Here is a 15,173-nt window from a genome sequence, read left to right as displayed (position 1 = left end):
CCCATCCCCCACATTCAAATCATCTACCCTCCAAGCCAAACCATGGTCATCCTCGCCCGGTTGAATGAAAAGTATTTTGTTCGTCGTCTGTGGAAGATCAACAGCTGAGCGACACCGCAGCATACACGTTGAGGTGGTGCAATACCAAGCCGAACTAGCGCTTGATGATTGATCTTCTACACATGCAGACGACCGAATGCAATATTTTATATCATATTGAACACCCTCATCTCCACCTTTACATGGAGCTCCAATGCACGGTTGTATTAATCTCTGTCTCCTCGCAACCCTCTTCTTTTTCCCATTATTTACACTCTACACTCCTTACTCTAACAACTTTTTATGAGAATGTAGCAAGAGAGTCGACAATAATAGATGTTAGTTCTCTGCTCGAATAACTAGAGCCTTGTTTAGTGTACATGGTTCATCGATTGATTAGTTTGGTCGGTTTTTGTTTTTGAGGTTCTGTAATCGATGATGGGTGGTGGTGGAGATGAGTAGGGTCAGTAGGAGGGGAGCTGCCATTATATTTGGTTTTATGGGACATGCGGTTGATGGTGTGGATTTCATCGTACCGTTATGCACATGGTATGGTGAATTGCATCATACCATTATACTAGTTTGAATTATTTTTTATGTAAAATTAAAGATATACATATATAATTTAGGGGTGAAAACAAGTTGAGTCAAGGTCGAGCTTCCCTTAGCTTGAGCTTGATTAGTTAATCTAGTTCGACGAGCTCAAGTTCCAGCTTGAATCTATGAGTGAGCTAGCTCAAGAGTCCCTTATTATTTAGTATGAAAGAGAAAAAATAATATTAATTCAAACTAGTATTACAATAAAATGATAAATAGAATAATAATTTTTAAAAAATAATAAAAAAGAAATCACTTGATATAAAATATAAAATAACAATGTTTTAAATATCTTCAATAATTTAAAGGTAAAAATTTGAATTTTAATATATTTTGAAAAAATATTTATATTAATTATTTCTTAAACAAATTTGCTCACAAGCTAACAAGTTATGTCGGGGCTCGCTTGAACTTGATTTCTTAGCTCATCAATCTCAGTTCACGAGCCACTTATCGTAACCAACCTGAGCGAGCTCACAGTTTAGACTCAAAAAATATATTGTACACAATATCATGATTTCGATGTGACACACGATAGAAAAGTTAAATTTTCTTCTTCTCTGGAATGCATTCAATACAACCCCCATTAACAAAATCAAAAGCAAAATTAAATAAAGACACATAAATTAATTATAAATAAAAAAGAGAATTTACATACATAACACCTATTTTTTATGCATTTACCTATCTCACGAGCGTATTTTTCTGTTCGGATTCCTGACGTCTCTACGTGCGGCCAAAATTATTCCTGAGTTATTTTTAGGTTATTTCTGGGTTATTTTCAATAATTCCGAAATAACTCAAAAATAAAGATCACAGGTTATTTCTGGGTTATTTCAGGATTATTGAAAATAACCTGAAAATAACTCAGGAATACCCTTCGCCGCACGTAGAGCTACGTCAGGAGTTCGCACAGAAAAATTAGGCCTATCTCACACCTAAACTTTGATTTTTACATCGTAAGCACATTTTACTATATATGAAAATGTGTAAATGATATAATCCACCTTTTCATACATAGGTTAAGATGCTTATCATATAGAAATCAAAATCTAGGTGTGAGATAAGTAAATACATAATAGTTGGATGGTATGCATGTAAATTTCCCAAAATAAAAGTGAAAAAACGAAAAACAAAGCTCGATCTCATTCGTGCGTGTCGGGCTCCTCGCACATGGGAGATGTGAAGAAAAAGGGCCCCACCGTGTACTTTATCCTCCCCGGGTACACGTGCGAGGGCCGGACGAGCCGCATGCCGGAACGACCGCCGGCGAAGTCCGCCGTGAGGACGTTGCAGGCGGAGTCCGGCGATGAGAGGAGGCGGACGGAGCATCCCTCCGGCCGAATACGTTTTGCTGCATCGCCGGAGTAGCGGGTCCGACCGGTAAGTCGAAGTTGCCCTTATCGTCAGTCTCGTCGCTGCCGTAGTAAACCACTCGCCGCCGCGCGTCTGTGCAGGTCACCGCTACTTTGCCACCTTAAACAATCATAATCATAAGTAAATTTCTTAGAAGAGAGATATCTCATGTAATATTTGTTAGTGGCTTAATTGGAAAAAAATATTCCATTCGTACATCCGCATGTTCGTATGACCAACTACCGGACATCACGTCGCTCGCCGAAGAAGTGTACGACTATGTGACGTCCGATGGTTGGCCATTCAGACGAAATATTTACTCGCTTAATTGAAAGGTATCATTATAAACAAGTGTTTTTACATTACAATCACTTGAAATATCAAATATAACATATTAATCATTTAAATTTAAAATATAATATTTTTAAGCTAAAAATTTTCATTAGTAGATAAAAGAAAACTGAATTAAAAAGTGGTTAAAAATTATTTCTAAATTTTGAATAACTAAAATATTATATTTAATATTTTGAGCAAATGATGTGTAAAAATTGTTCTTTTTATGTGATAATAAAAATATGATATATATATTTATATCTATATAATCTTCATTCATAAGTTTATGCCACCAAAGTAATAAATATATTTATCAAACGTTGGATTATAAATATATAAATATAGAAGAATTAGATACACGTGGTATGTGTAGATTCAGATGCATACCACTCAATCCCTATGTGTTTACATGTCTAACACCCAAACTTCAATTTTTACGTACATACCACTTTTAACAATGCACGAATCTATATATTTCAATTTTTAAAAGTTTTAATGATAGTTTTTTATATTCTTCGAAAGATTTAGGTGACATAAATGAAAAAAATATAATTTTTTTGTGTTAATATGTAAATAGTTGACAATTGCATGTCATATATATAAGAGTTGACAATTGCACGCCATATATATAAATTTCCCAACATGTAGATAGGGTGTTGTTAGTCCGGATCAAGATTTTTTTAGCCTATTTCAAGCCGATCAGCTCCAAATACACAGATCAGCTCCAACTAGTTCGAGATCGCTCAAAATATTTTTCTTTATAAAATTTATATTTATAATGCTAAATAAAATGATCAGCTCCAACTAGTTCGAGATCGCTCAAAAATATTTTACTTTATAAAATTTATATTTATAATGCTAAATAAAATGCAGCTAAACAAACCACGTCGAACTGAAACGAATCCAATTAACTTGATTTGAGCCAACTCGTTTCTATTTTGAGCTAGATGGACCGAGCTCGATTCAATTTCAAACCGAGCAGGCTCAAAATCAAATATACGAACCCCAACTCTGCACGAAATCAGATCCTCAACAACCCTAATATGAATATTACAAATATGTGAAGCAAACCTTTAACAGGTTGGGCCGCATGGGCCCAATAATTCCAACCCTGAGAGCAATCCTGGCAGAGAACCTTCCCGGCAACGTGAACGCTCTTCAAATCTTCACCCTTCCACAGCTCCCCGCCGGCCGACGCAACAGCAGCTGCAGCAAACCCTAACAAAACCATAATCGCACCCACCCAGCAGCTCGCCATCTCTCTCTCCCTCACAATATAGCAATAATGGCTGCTGGTAGTGAATTTGCGAGAGCCAGCATTAGGTATATAATGGCGAAGCGAGCAGAACGTGCGCGCCACCTGAGGCGTATGGAGCGCATAGCAACCTAACTTCCCTATGGGCTGATAACGTGGTAAGCACTTGATATGCGACGACTTGTAATTAAAAACCACAGCGGCGGCGGCGGCATGCTGGCATTATTGTATTCGATAGTGTTTTATCTTTTAGGGAAATTTACATACATGTCATATGATTTCTTATGTATTTGCATATCTAACAGGCAGAGCTTGACATTTATGCTTGTATCACTTTGGTGTTATGAATCTATGCATGAAAATGTGCATTTCGCTCTTAAAAAGATAGTGATGGTTGGTATTTTTGATGTGATGTTAAGAGATTTGAGTGGTATGTATGTAAATATGAATTTTCAGCTGTTAGATGTGTAAATGCATAAAAATTGTGTGATGTGTATGTAAATGCCTCTTATCTTTTATCCTCAAAAGAATTTGACTAAAAGTCAGAACTTGGCGAGTTCACCAACTATGTCACTTTTAGGGAGTGTTGGCTGCAGGTGAGATCTAGGTTAAGCAGGCTTTAGTAAATCTGGTAAATCTGAATTTATAAAATTCGGCTGTGTTAATTTCAAGAGGATGTTTGGTATGATTTAACTTAAATCCACTTAAATTTATCTTTTATTTTCAACATTTTATCAAGATTTAATTTTTTTGTATCCCTTAAATCAACCTAAAAACAGATTTAGTAAATCCGGATTTACATCAGAAAAATTAACGGATGGAGAGAAATTTAGATTTAGCAAACTGTCGGATTTATTTCACATTTTTTCGCTTTTGGGTGAGGATTTACGTTAAAATTATTCATAAATCCTATTAATTCTGTGCTACCAAACTCCACCTTAAATTCTCAAAATGCAATTCACTTGATCCAATCTTTGGAAATGTTCGTGTGTTCTTGCAGTGCCACAATTGCTTTATACCATTAGAAGGTAAATGTGAAAAAACTAAGAGAAGAAATAAAAGAGAAAACTATGTGCTAGTATTTTCATGCAAATGAGTAGGACAATTTGGCACTTAGCATAAGAGAAAAGTAAAAGAGATAACAAAGCATGCATTGAAATGATGTTCTAAGGATTCATAATAGGCCTACAACAGCATGTTTATGTTTTGAACTGTAGACTTACAAGACAGTGCGCTACAGCGTAGAACTCACTAAAGTAGCGCACGTAAAAAGATCGAAAAGTGCCGGTTCTCACAACCGCCTGCTAAGATATAACGACTATCAAGAGATCTGATGGTAGTGAACAAGAGTTACCAGATGCCAGAAGCAAAAGTATCACATATACAAGCAATCCCCAACTAATAAGTTGCTTCTCCAAAATATGACATCTTTATTAAGCATAGAGAATCACCTGCAAATAGGAAAGTATTAATTTAGAGTCAAAAATGAAACACCATCATCATCATCACATAGACATTAATTGAAATGTGTTAAAATTGCTTGCCTTTTGTACAGACATTTGATATCTTCAATTAAAGCGGGATTTTCAAGGAAAATATCTTCAGCATCTGTAAGTTCAACCTCATGAAGATCAATCTCCTGGTGACTACCGTAATCGTTGTACTCAAACCACAGCTTTGAAATAACCTCCTTCTTGAAGGATGTACTATGGTGCTCCTCCTCCGGGCTATCCGCGGCCACCAGCCTGTAGGTATACACCTTCCTCTGTTGGCCGGGTCGAAAAGCTCGACCAATTGCCTGACGAGTGACGGAAGGATTGAGATGCACATCTAGGATTAATATCCTGGACGCTCCGATTAACGAAATGCCCTCTCCACAGGCCTTTATAGAACCAAAAAGAACTCGGGCATCTGCTGAATTATTGAATTGTTCCATAGACCATTCCCTATCCTCGGGGTTAGAATCGCCTGAAATCATAAAAACTTCCTTCCCCAAGCGCCAGCCCTTCTTTTGAATAACCAATCTTTCCAAGAATTTCAGAGGGAGAATGTACCGACTAAATACAAGGAGTCTCTCCCCGGCAGATTCGGATAAGGAAAGAACACGAAGAAAAAACTTGGTCTTCACTCCATCCCTCACGTTTAATGATCCTATTAAACCATCAACTTTATCATTACTTAATGACTCAGTTTTATCGCCATCAAAACTTTCAGCAACCTCCTTCAAGCATGGATGCAAATATACCGCACTACCCACAGAGTTTCCCTTGAAAATATCGAGTTTGTGAAGTTTAGTCATGATATTTTTTTGCTTAGAAGTTAGTTTCAGGAATACGGTGAAGTCAACCAATCCAGGAAGTTCATCCAAGAAATCACCTTTGTAGTAGTGAAGAACATTGTGGGTCATTTCTCTCAGGTCCTTAATTACTAAATTTTTTCGTAAACGATTATCATCATTTTGAAGAGTTTCGTGGATGAGATCGCAGAAAGCGGACTCCCTGCAACCCTTTGTCGGGCGCCTACCAGCAGATATCTCTACGCTGCTTAGGATTCGCTTCATGACATTCCGAGACGACTCCTCCTTCATGAATTTGGGACGAACGAGCTTGAGAATATTGAAGACTTCCTTAACATGATTTTGGAAAAGTGTGCCTGAAAGTACTACCTTTCGAGGGGTCTTGATCCTCGAAAGTGATTGGACGAGAGCGGTGTTGTTATTCCTTGGGGTGTGTCCCTCATCTAGAATTACGAGGCCCGGAACCATAAGCAATTTTTCGCGACATAAAGCATCAATCTTTTCAGTGGATGTGCTGCTAACAATGTTAGTGAACTGCTTGTAGCCCAAAAATAAGATGCCTCTGCTTTGCTCCCAGTTCTTCAAGATATCCAGCTGCTGTGATCTATGATCTGCTTTAGAGGAATAAAAATCGAATAATGGTATGTCTTCAGACTGCCAAAGCTGGAACTCTCTTTTCCATGTGGCTAAGATTCCCTTAGGAAGAACAACTAAGGGTCTTTTGTTGGGTTTCTGAGTGATAAAGCTCTGCATAAAGCTTATAAGCATGAAGGTTTTTCCAGATCCAGGGGCGTGAGCGAGGATGCATCCGCCCGGTTTTTCGACCATTAGGTTTTTGACAAGGAACCTGAAACCCTCAATTTGATGTGGTTTCATCAGTTTCCGATGCTGCGGATCGATGCCAAGATCGGTGGCGGTGTCTTCTTCAGGATAGTTTGGATTAGAAGCATCAACTGCTTCATCCATATCTTCATGTTTTCGCGTTCCAGACCCGTAGTACCTCGCATCTCGGGTGGTCTGCTTATTCAAAGAAAATTAATTGTATGGTTTTACTGTACTGTTAATGAAAATATGTAGAGAAAGAGAAGAAATAATGGTGAAAAGCGATGTAAGATATTTATTTTAGCAATCTAAAATAACTAAAGATGCATTATAAAATCAGTGATTTGATATGCAAAACCAAAACCTAACTTGAACTTGAGTGACAAGGATTAATGATACGGAGTATGTAAGTTAATTTGTATTTTTGAGATTCTTCATTACCATGTTGCATTGACATAACAAATATGATTAAATAATGCAGAAAACAGATTTTATAATAATATGATAGAAGTCATGATTTATAAAAGTTATTAACAGAATGTTGTGCAAAAGCAAAGTTCTTTTATCAGTCTGGCAATTTCAAATCAGAAAAAATACAAGTAATCTGACTGATTTACTTCATTTTACAGCTGTTGCATTATCAAGACTTCATGGTATTTTTTAAAATCGGATCTAGCAAGTATTATGAATCAAAATGCAGCAAACCAATGCAAATATTGCACTTTCAATAGGAAGGCAAACTCGTGGCTTATTCAAATACAGAAATTTCACTAACCCTAATCTATAACCGATACTACCTCAACTCAGTCTCTTATTTAATTCAATTTTTTTTTTTTCAAAGTAGCAGGTCTAACTTTTAAGCTTTGATTTCCTTATGGAATTGATTACTTATATCAACATATGCTTACATCTTATTATGCTTGTAATGTATCTTGGATGGGTATGGGTGGCATTTCATTAGGAAGGCAGCCTTGCGGCTTATTCAAGTGATAATTGAAGGAAAGACTTAACATACATACCACCCAATTCTTATGCATTCACATATCTAACACCTAAACTTTAATTTTGACATTCATACCACCTTGCCTATACATGAAAAAGGTGTATTTCACTTTGTATTTCACTTTTTGAAAGTGGTATTTTTGATGTGATATAAAAGAATTGGGCGGTAAAAATGTAAAAATTAAAGTGCAGGTGTTAGATATGTCAATACATAGGAATTGGGTCGTGAGCATGTAAATGTCCCTAAAGAAGCCATTATTACACCATGCCAATTGTTATGCACCCTAACGACATAAGTGTTCATTATCTGTTGTTCACCTTAAACTACTCTTTGATATGACTCGATTTTAATAGTTGTCAAACAATATTCTAAAATAACCCACTTTGTTTTGCAGTGCAAGGAAACTCGTGCTTCTCGTACAGTAAAGTTATTCTTCAACGAGATGGTCCATCTACAAGGCCCATCTTATCCCCTTTTTCATTATCATAATTTTCAATGCATTAACTATTGGGGCCTTACATGTTGTGCACAGAAAATATGTATGCACAAATCTCGAAGCAATCCGACGTCTAAGAAAGAATGATGTGGCAAAGTTGCGCCCTCTGGAAAACAACCAGAGCTAGCCAGAGATCGCATGAACCAATTTACCAATGCACGTCCAGATGAAATCTTGATGCTAGGGACAACCAAAGATTCCCTCGAGACATCATGGAGTAATAAACCTCAACCACATTCAACGGGATCTTCTTGCGCAATGGGTAAACTACCCGTCGGGTTATGATGACCCATCCTATGCCCGATGGCCTAATTTTACTCGGCCTGCAGAAATCCCCTCGACAATAATTAAGGGTTGACGACTGGATCAATACATTTGGCCGGCTAGTGTCAACTGACTAGATCAGTCTTGCTGACCATCTTCAAATAACCAGGCGACCGCTCTTACCTGAAGGGACAACCGACTGATGGTCCCTATCTAACAGGCCGACAGACGATATTACTCGTCTCACCTTGTCAGCCGAAATGACCGAGTTGAAGAGCAGCAAGGCCTTGGGCTCACGGGAGTATAATTCCTATTATAACATGTACATATTCTATTTTAATAGGGGCATAAATGTGACTTCAACTCTTGTACCCCTTTTATCTATAAATAGAAGATCATTTCATGAATAAAAGATTACACAATTCCCTCATTTTACTGTTCATTAGATCACTCTTTCTCTCGCTTTCTCTCTTCCTCCCGTCCTGTGAACTATGCTTTATTCCTTGGGTATAATTCACAGGACAATCTCGGATTCAATACATACATACCACACAATTTTTATGTATTTACATATCTAATACCTAAAATTTACTTTTTACAGGTATACCACCCAAATATTTATTATTACATAAAAAATATCAATATTTTAACTTTTAGCTTTTAAAATGTGAAATACACCTTTTAATGCATAGGTCAAGTGACATATATATAAAAAATAAAGGTTAGGGGTTAGTTATGTAAATACATAGGAATTACATGATATGGATGTGAATCTTTCTTAAATATTTCAACTATGAAAACTTCTTTGGCATCGCCCTTTACTTACCTTCAACTTTCAATCCTAAAGCATATAATAAAAATAAGTTGCTAATAGAAGCTTTGGTGGCGTACTTCATTTTGAGTGAAAACATTTTTTGAATAAATGGAGCATACCTAAATGAATACTGAATTCACATTTAATATTATAATAAGTAGAACTATAGGTAAAACACCTTTCGAAGTATTGTTATTTATCATGGAAATATCAATCCTATGATGGTGTGTTCATGTGTGTGTGTGGGTTAAGGCATTTGCCATATTAATAAACTATAATATATTGAAATCCACTTTGAGATATCATAGGCCCCAATCTCTAAGATTGATGTGCACGTCAAGGGGGTTGTGTTTCTCATATTCAACTTGTATAGGTGAATTTTCCTCAAAATTTGTGTACAAAGTATTTAAGGCTTTGATCCAAGTTGCCTTTTTTTAAAAAAATAATAATTTCGATTCAAGTGTTAATAATTTCAATCCAAATTGTCTCAATTCGCTCTGATCCCTCCCTACAATTTCAGTTATCCCTTCATTGTATTTCATGTGTCTCTCTTCTAATATGAAACCAACAACAACAACAAGCCTTTATCCTACTAAGTGGGGTCGGCTACATGAATATTTTTTCTCCATTGCGTCCTATTGAGTGTCATATTTTCATTTAATTCTAATAGATTAAGATCATTATGTATACAATAAACCTAAGTCTTTATATATCTAACTCTGCCTTTCTTAAAATAAGTTGAATCTGAAACATTTACTCTCCTAACTAAATCATCATATGGTCGAAGTGTAATGTGACCAAACCATATAAGATGACTCTTTCTAATCTTGTATGCAACTGGAGCTACACCCACCCTATCACCAACAAATTCATTTCGCAATTTGTTTGAGTTGCAAGCATCTCATCCACCTAAGCATTCTCATCGCAGCAACTTTGTTTTATGCTTCTCTTTTAAAAGACAACATTCTGTGTCATAGAGTATTGCAGGTTTCACCAGCACCTTATAAAATTTTCCTTCAAGTCTAAGCGGTACGTTTTTATTACCCAATAGGCTCGATGCATTTCTCAATTTCAAGCAACCAACTTGGATTCTTCTAATAACATCCCCATCTATATCACCCATCAATTTGAACAATAGACCCAATATATCTAAAATGTTAACATCTTTTAATGATTTAATCGCCCATAGTTACAACTCTGCCACTATAGCTACTATTACTAAAATTGCATATCTCATAATTTTAAAGTATAACACATCAATTTAATTCATCTATAATTAGCACGCTCGTGCATCCCCTTTCCCTTTATTCTTAAAAAGGGGGACGAAAATACTCTTCCTCTACTCATTAGCCATCTTTTTAGCTATTACAATAATATTAAAAGGTTTAATACGCCAAGAAACTCCCACATCTCCTAAATATTTCCACACTTCAATTGGGATATCATCGGGTCCTAATGATTTTCCAAGCCACCTCAACTTCTTTTTAATTAATGTGATGGTAAAATAAAACATTTTATTATTATTAACGATATTAAGATCATTAAGGTCGATCGTATTTTCATAAACTTCATTAAAAATTTTATCAAAATAGCTCCCACATCCATGTTGAATATCTTCCTCTTATTTTTTTTTTTCATCTTTAATACATTTTACTTGAATTAAATTTTTACTTGTCTTTTCTCTTTGTTAGCTAGTTTATACATATATTTTTCAACATCTTTAGTACCTAATCTATTACAAATATTACTAAAAACAAAATTTTTAGCATCACAAATTGCTTTTTAAGACTCCTTATGCCCACCTTATATTTTTTCCAGTTCTCTAAGTTTTTATATTTAAACCAATTTTTATAACACAAATTTTTATATTTTATCTTGTCTTACACATTATTATTTCACCACCAACTAATTTTATTTATAATAAATTTTCCTTTTGATTCTCCAAGTACATCTTATGTCACTTGTTTGATCGTGTTTGTTAGTTTATCCCACGTAGAATTTGTTTCTTCATGAACATCTCAAATCTTGAAATCTTGAAGTTTACTCATAACAATAGTTTTATTTGTATCTTTTAGATACCACAATCTAATTATATGCAAAGCTTTCTTGTATTATTTATCTTATGACTCTTCATCTTAAAATCTAGAACTAATAATCGATGTTGAGTACTTAAATTTTCATTTGAAATTACCTTACAATTTTTACATTTTCAATGATCTCTTTTTCTCATAAGAAAATAATCAATTTGTGTTTTATTAGATGCATTCTTATAAGTAATAATATACTCATCTCTTTTCTTAAATTAAGTATTAACAATAACAAAATCACACATTAAGAAAATCTAACAAGGCCCTATTTTCTTCATTAATCACTCCAAAACCGTAGCCACCATAAATATTTCTAAAATCTTCTATCACTCTAGCTACACGTTCATTTAAATCTTCTCCAATAAAAATTTTTTCTTCAAGAGATATCATTTTTATTAATTCTTATAGGTCATTCCATAATTTTTCTTTCGAACCCCTATCTAAACTTACTTCAGGGGTATGAACACTTATAACATTAAAAATCTTAGTATCAACAACAATCTTAAGAACTATAATTTTATCTCTAATTCAATTAATTTTTAAAACATTATCTTTCAAACTCTTATATATAATCACACCTACACCATTTCTAGTACGACCCCTGCCTGAATACAAAAGTTTAAAACCTAAGCTATCAAACTCTTTAGTCTTTTCTTCAACCCATTTAGTCCCTTGAATACATAAGATATTTATCTTCTTATGAACCATAATATCAACTAATTCCCTTAGTTTACCTGTGAGAGTATCTATATTCCAAGATCCTATCATAATACTAATTTTTGATAAATCATAAAATGATAGTTTGCAAAATGGAAAGATTTATGGATTTACATAAGGGTTTTATGGAACTATGTTAGAGAAGGGATAATAAGTTAAACTGTTTTATGGAACTATATTAGAGAAGGGATAATAAGTTAATATACCAAGCAAAATCTGACACATCCAGCACCTAACAGTCTGAAAAAGTAAATAAAATATAGGAAAATTTACCTGCATAGCATACAATTCTTATGTATTTACATATCTCACATCTATGTATGTAAATGTGATATTAAAGATTTGAGTGATATGTGTGTAAATATGAAAGTTTAGGTGTGAGATATGTAAATGCATAAGAATTGTATGCTATATATGTAAATGCCCCTAAAATAAAATAAAATACGGTCATAGAATACATAAGCAATATTTAAGGATTAGTCAGTGCAATACACCTAGTAATATTAGTAAAACAAAAACTGCATAACACGTAGAAAATAAGATATCCTTAAAATATAACACCAGATCATAGTACCTTTGCCCATTGGAAATCAAAAATCGTCTCAATGCTCTTATGAACGACTCCACATACTCTGCAAACAATTCCCAGGTCATCCTTGAGAATGAAAGAATGGCAGCACTCCTCTTCCTTCTCAACAGGAGCCGATGGTTCAACATCCTAGAACACAAATTAAATCAGCGATAAGTGTAATTAAAAAAAAAACGTCTAAAAAACCCTTCAAATATTTATATGGGGTCATTTTAGTCTCAGAGTCTATAAAAATATCAAAAAAATCCTCAGAATCTTTAAATTTGAGCTGAAATAGTTATCCATGGAGAATATTTCAGCACATACTAAAAGAGTTTGGGGACTGAATTGACACTTTTATAGGCTCCGGAACTAAAATAACTCCCTGCAAATAGTTAGGGGACAAGTTTGACACTTTTCTAAATTAAAAATGTTAAATATAACTGAGAAGATAATTCCCAGTACAGGAAAACTCAAGCAAGGAAAAACTCATTTTCTCATAAAACCATGATGAGGCTAGAAATTGTGCAGCAGCAAAACCATAAAAACTTAAAATTTGTCCACTGATAACAAAATAGATGTGGAAAATGAGGAGCGAGGCAACTAACTTTTTTTTTTTTTTTGCATAAAGATTTAGTGCATAAAGATTTAGATTGGTTGACAACAATGGCATATTTAAATCTGTGAATAATCTTTCTGATATCAGAAAACAAAAAATAAAACAAGCAGCTGTCAAATATTATCAATCTAAGCGTGTAGTTTAGCATATCTAAACCAAGTATCGACACCTTCTGACTTTAAATGCGCATAAAAAATTACTTCAGTGGTTACCTAGTTTCTATATCATATGAATGTCTCCACGTACGACAAATTACTGATAAGTCTCCAGTCTTAAATCTCATCAGTTCATATATGATTCATGTTACAAAAAATGTAAACCAGCATAGAGAGTGTTACTAGATTTATGCGTTAATATTAATATGTCAATTATATCTTATAACACATACTGATCAAAATAATATTAAGTGGCTGATAATTTTGAGCTAGCCTAAAAAAAAGATTCAAACTTGCTTGGAATTATGAGTTTTTCCTACTCAAAATGAATCAATTGAATCAAATAAAAAATTATAAAAAAGTTTAATTATTTCATGAGACTATCGGATCACTCGATTTTGATCGTTACCATTCTCATTAATTTAAAGAAAATACTAATAATCATCACTATGATAGGCGATAAGCACAGAATTAGTCTTTTTATGTAAGACCATTTAAAATTTAAGCACAACTTTTCGCTGCCGATTGGATGCATGCAAGATCATCTCTAATGCAAAGTCACACATCCCAAAACTTAAATATTTACTCTTTCTATCTCTCCATATTCACACCTCACCAAAGCTAGCCTTATATGTTGTCTCTAGCGTAAAATCTTTCTTCAATGAAAAGGCAGCCTATGCCCATCAAAATTATGGACACTAATTCAGGCAAAATCAAACTTTTCATTATCAAACAAGATATCTTAACAGCTTTTCTTCTGGCATAGATTTAAACAAAATTTAAAAAATATTATAAATTACCAAAACGATGCATACACATCACTGAAAAGTTTTTTTTTATCTTTGGCCAGTTTAAATAAAAACCTTGTGCACTGATTTCTGGTCCCATGACATCTGAAAATCATCTCTCTATCATCGATCCTTAGACATAAGGTTTCTGATCGCCCTGTTAATCTTTGCACTGAATGCAGGAGGTGATTTATTTCTTGCACAAAATCGTGCTAGGTGATAGCTTCGAGAAAAAGTCGATGTGCTCATTGAGCGACATTGATGTCATTAGCATGCAAAAAAGTGTTGTTAAGGTGTCGGTCAACTTTTTCGATTGATTAGATTTATTTGAAAAATATGATATATGAAAATAATTTTTGAGATTTAATTTAAATATAAAAGATATATAGTTTGAGTTTTGAAAGTAGTGTGTTTTAGTTTTTGAAAAATGAGACCAAATGGATCTCATTCGTCCAATAGTTTGCATAATCGTGTCTGATACCGCGAATACTACACCCTCCCGAAAGATAAGTGTAGACCTCGGCAATAGACCCAATCCAACAAACTAAGAGATTTGTGACATCCGTTTAGTCTGCGAACCTTTTATATATGACCGACAAGTTCCCCTATTTAATACAAAGATTAAATAGGGTTTATTTTATCTGGGTTCCAAGTTCCCTATAGAGGCAAGCCCCTATAGTTAATTACATCCCAAATGACGGGAGTCATTTGAGAAAACTCTTGATAATGATCAATGTTTCTAGTCTTCAAGAATTTAAGGTTCAGGTTTTCAAGGTAGGACGTAGAAGGGCAAATGGGAGTGGCTCAAACATGAACAGTTATTTCAGGAGTCCAAAGGAAAGAAAAGGTAGGGGATGTCACAGATCCTAAGGAGAACCCTCAGTGACTTCCCAAACTATCATAATGTGTGGCTGCATTTTTAGAGATGATGTTATTTAAATGTTCAATCCTGCCAATTTTATTA

The 15,173-nt window shown here is 34.4% G+C and overlaps 2 protein-coding genes across 2 annotated transcripts in view; both read right to left on the bottom strand.

Annotated features, from left to right (window-relative positions):
* Positions 1-1,734: 1,734 nt before the first annotated feature.
* On the bottom strand, positions 1,735-3,583 carry LOC110029619. Its single transcript, XM_020731989.1, is given in 3 exon segments — positions 1,735-2,000; positions 2,003-2,112; positions 3,397-3,583. Coding segments are annotated over 3 exon segments (516 nt in total). The 3' UTR covers positions 1,735-1,781.
* A 1,127-nt stretch (positions 3,584-4,710) lies between these two features.
* LOC110029616 (protein CHROMATIN REMODELING 35) overlaps positions 4,711-15,173 on the bottom strand; it is a 77,834-nt gene continuing 67,371 nt past the window's right edge. Inside the window, exons 4-6 of the mRNA XM_020731987.1 lie at positions 12,654-12,797; positions 5,125-6,893; positions 4,711-5,031 (exon numbers count right to left, since the gene is read on the bottom strand). Of these exons, the coding sequence (XP_020587646.1) occupies positions 5,028-5,031; positions 5,125-6,893; positions 12,654-12,797 (1,917 nt within the window). The 3' untranslated portion in view covers positions 4,711-5,027. The remainder of the gene's footprint in view (positions 5,032-5,124; positions 6,894-12,653; positions 12,798-15,173) is intronic.

The sequence above is a fragment of the Phalaenopsis equestris genome, unplaced genomic scaffold (assembly GCF_001263595.1).
Source record: "Phalaenopsis equestris unplaced genomic scaffold, ASM126359v1 Scaffold000598, whole genome shotgun sequence".
Lineage (NCBI taxonomy): Eukaryota > Viridiplantae > Streptophyta > Magnoliopsida > Asparagales > Orchidaceae > Phalaenopsis > Phalaenopsis equestris.
The sequence above is the reverse complement of the archived record's forward strand: the minus strand, read 5'-3'. Positions and strand labels throughout refer to the sequence as shown.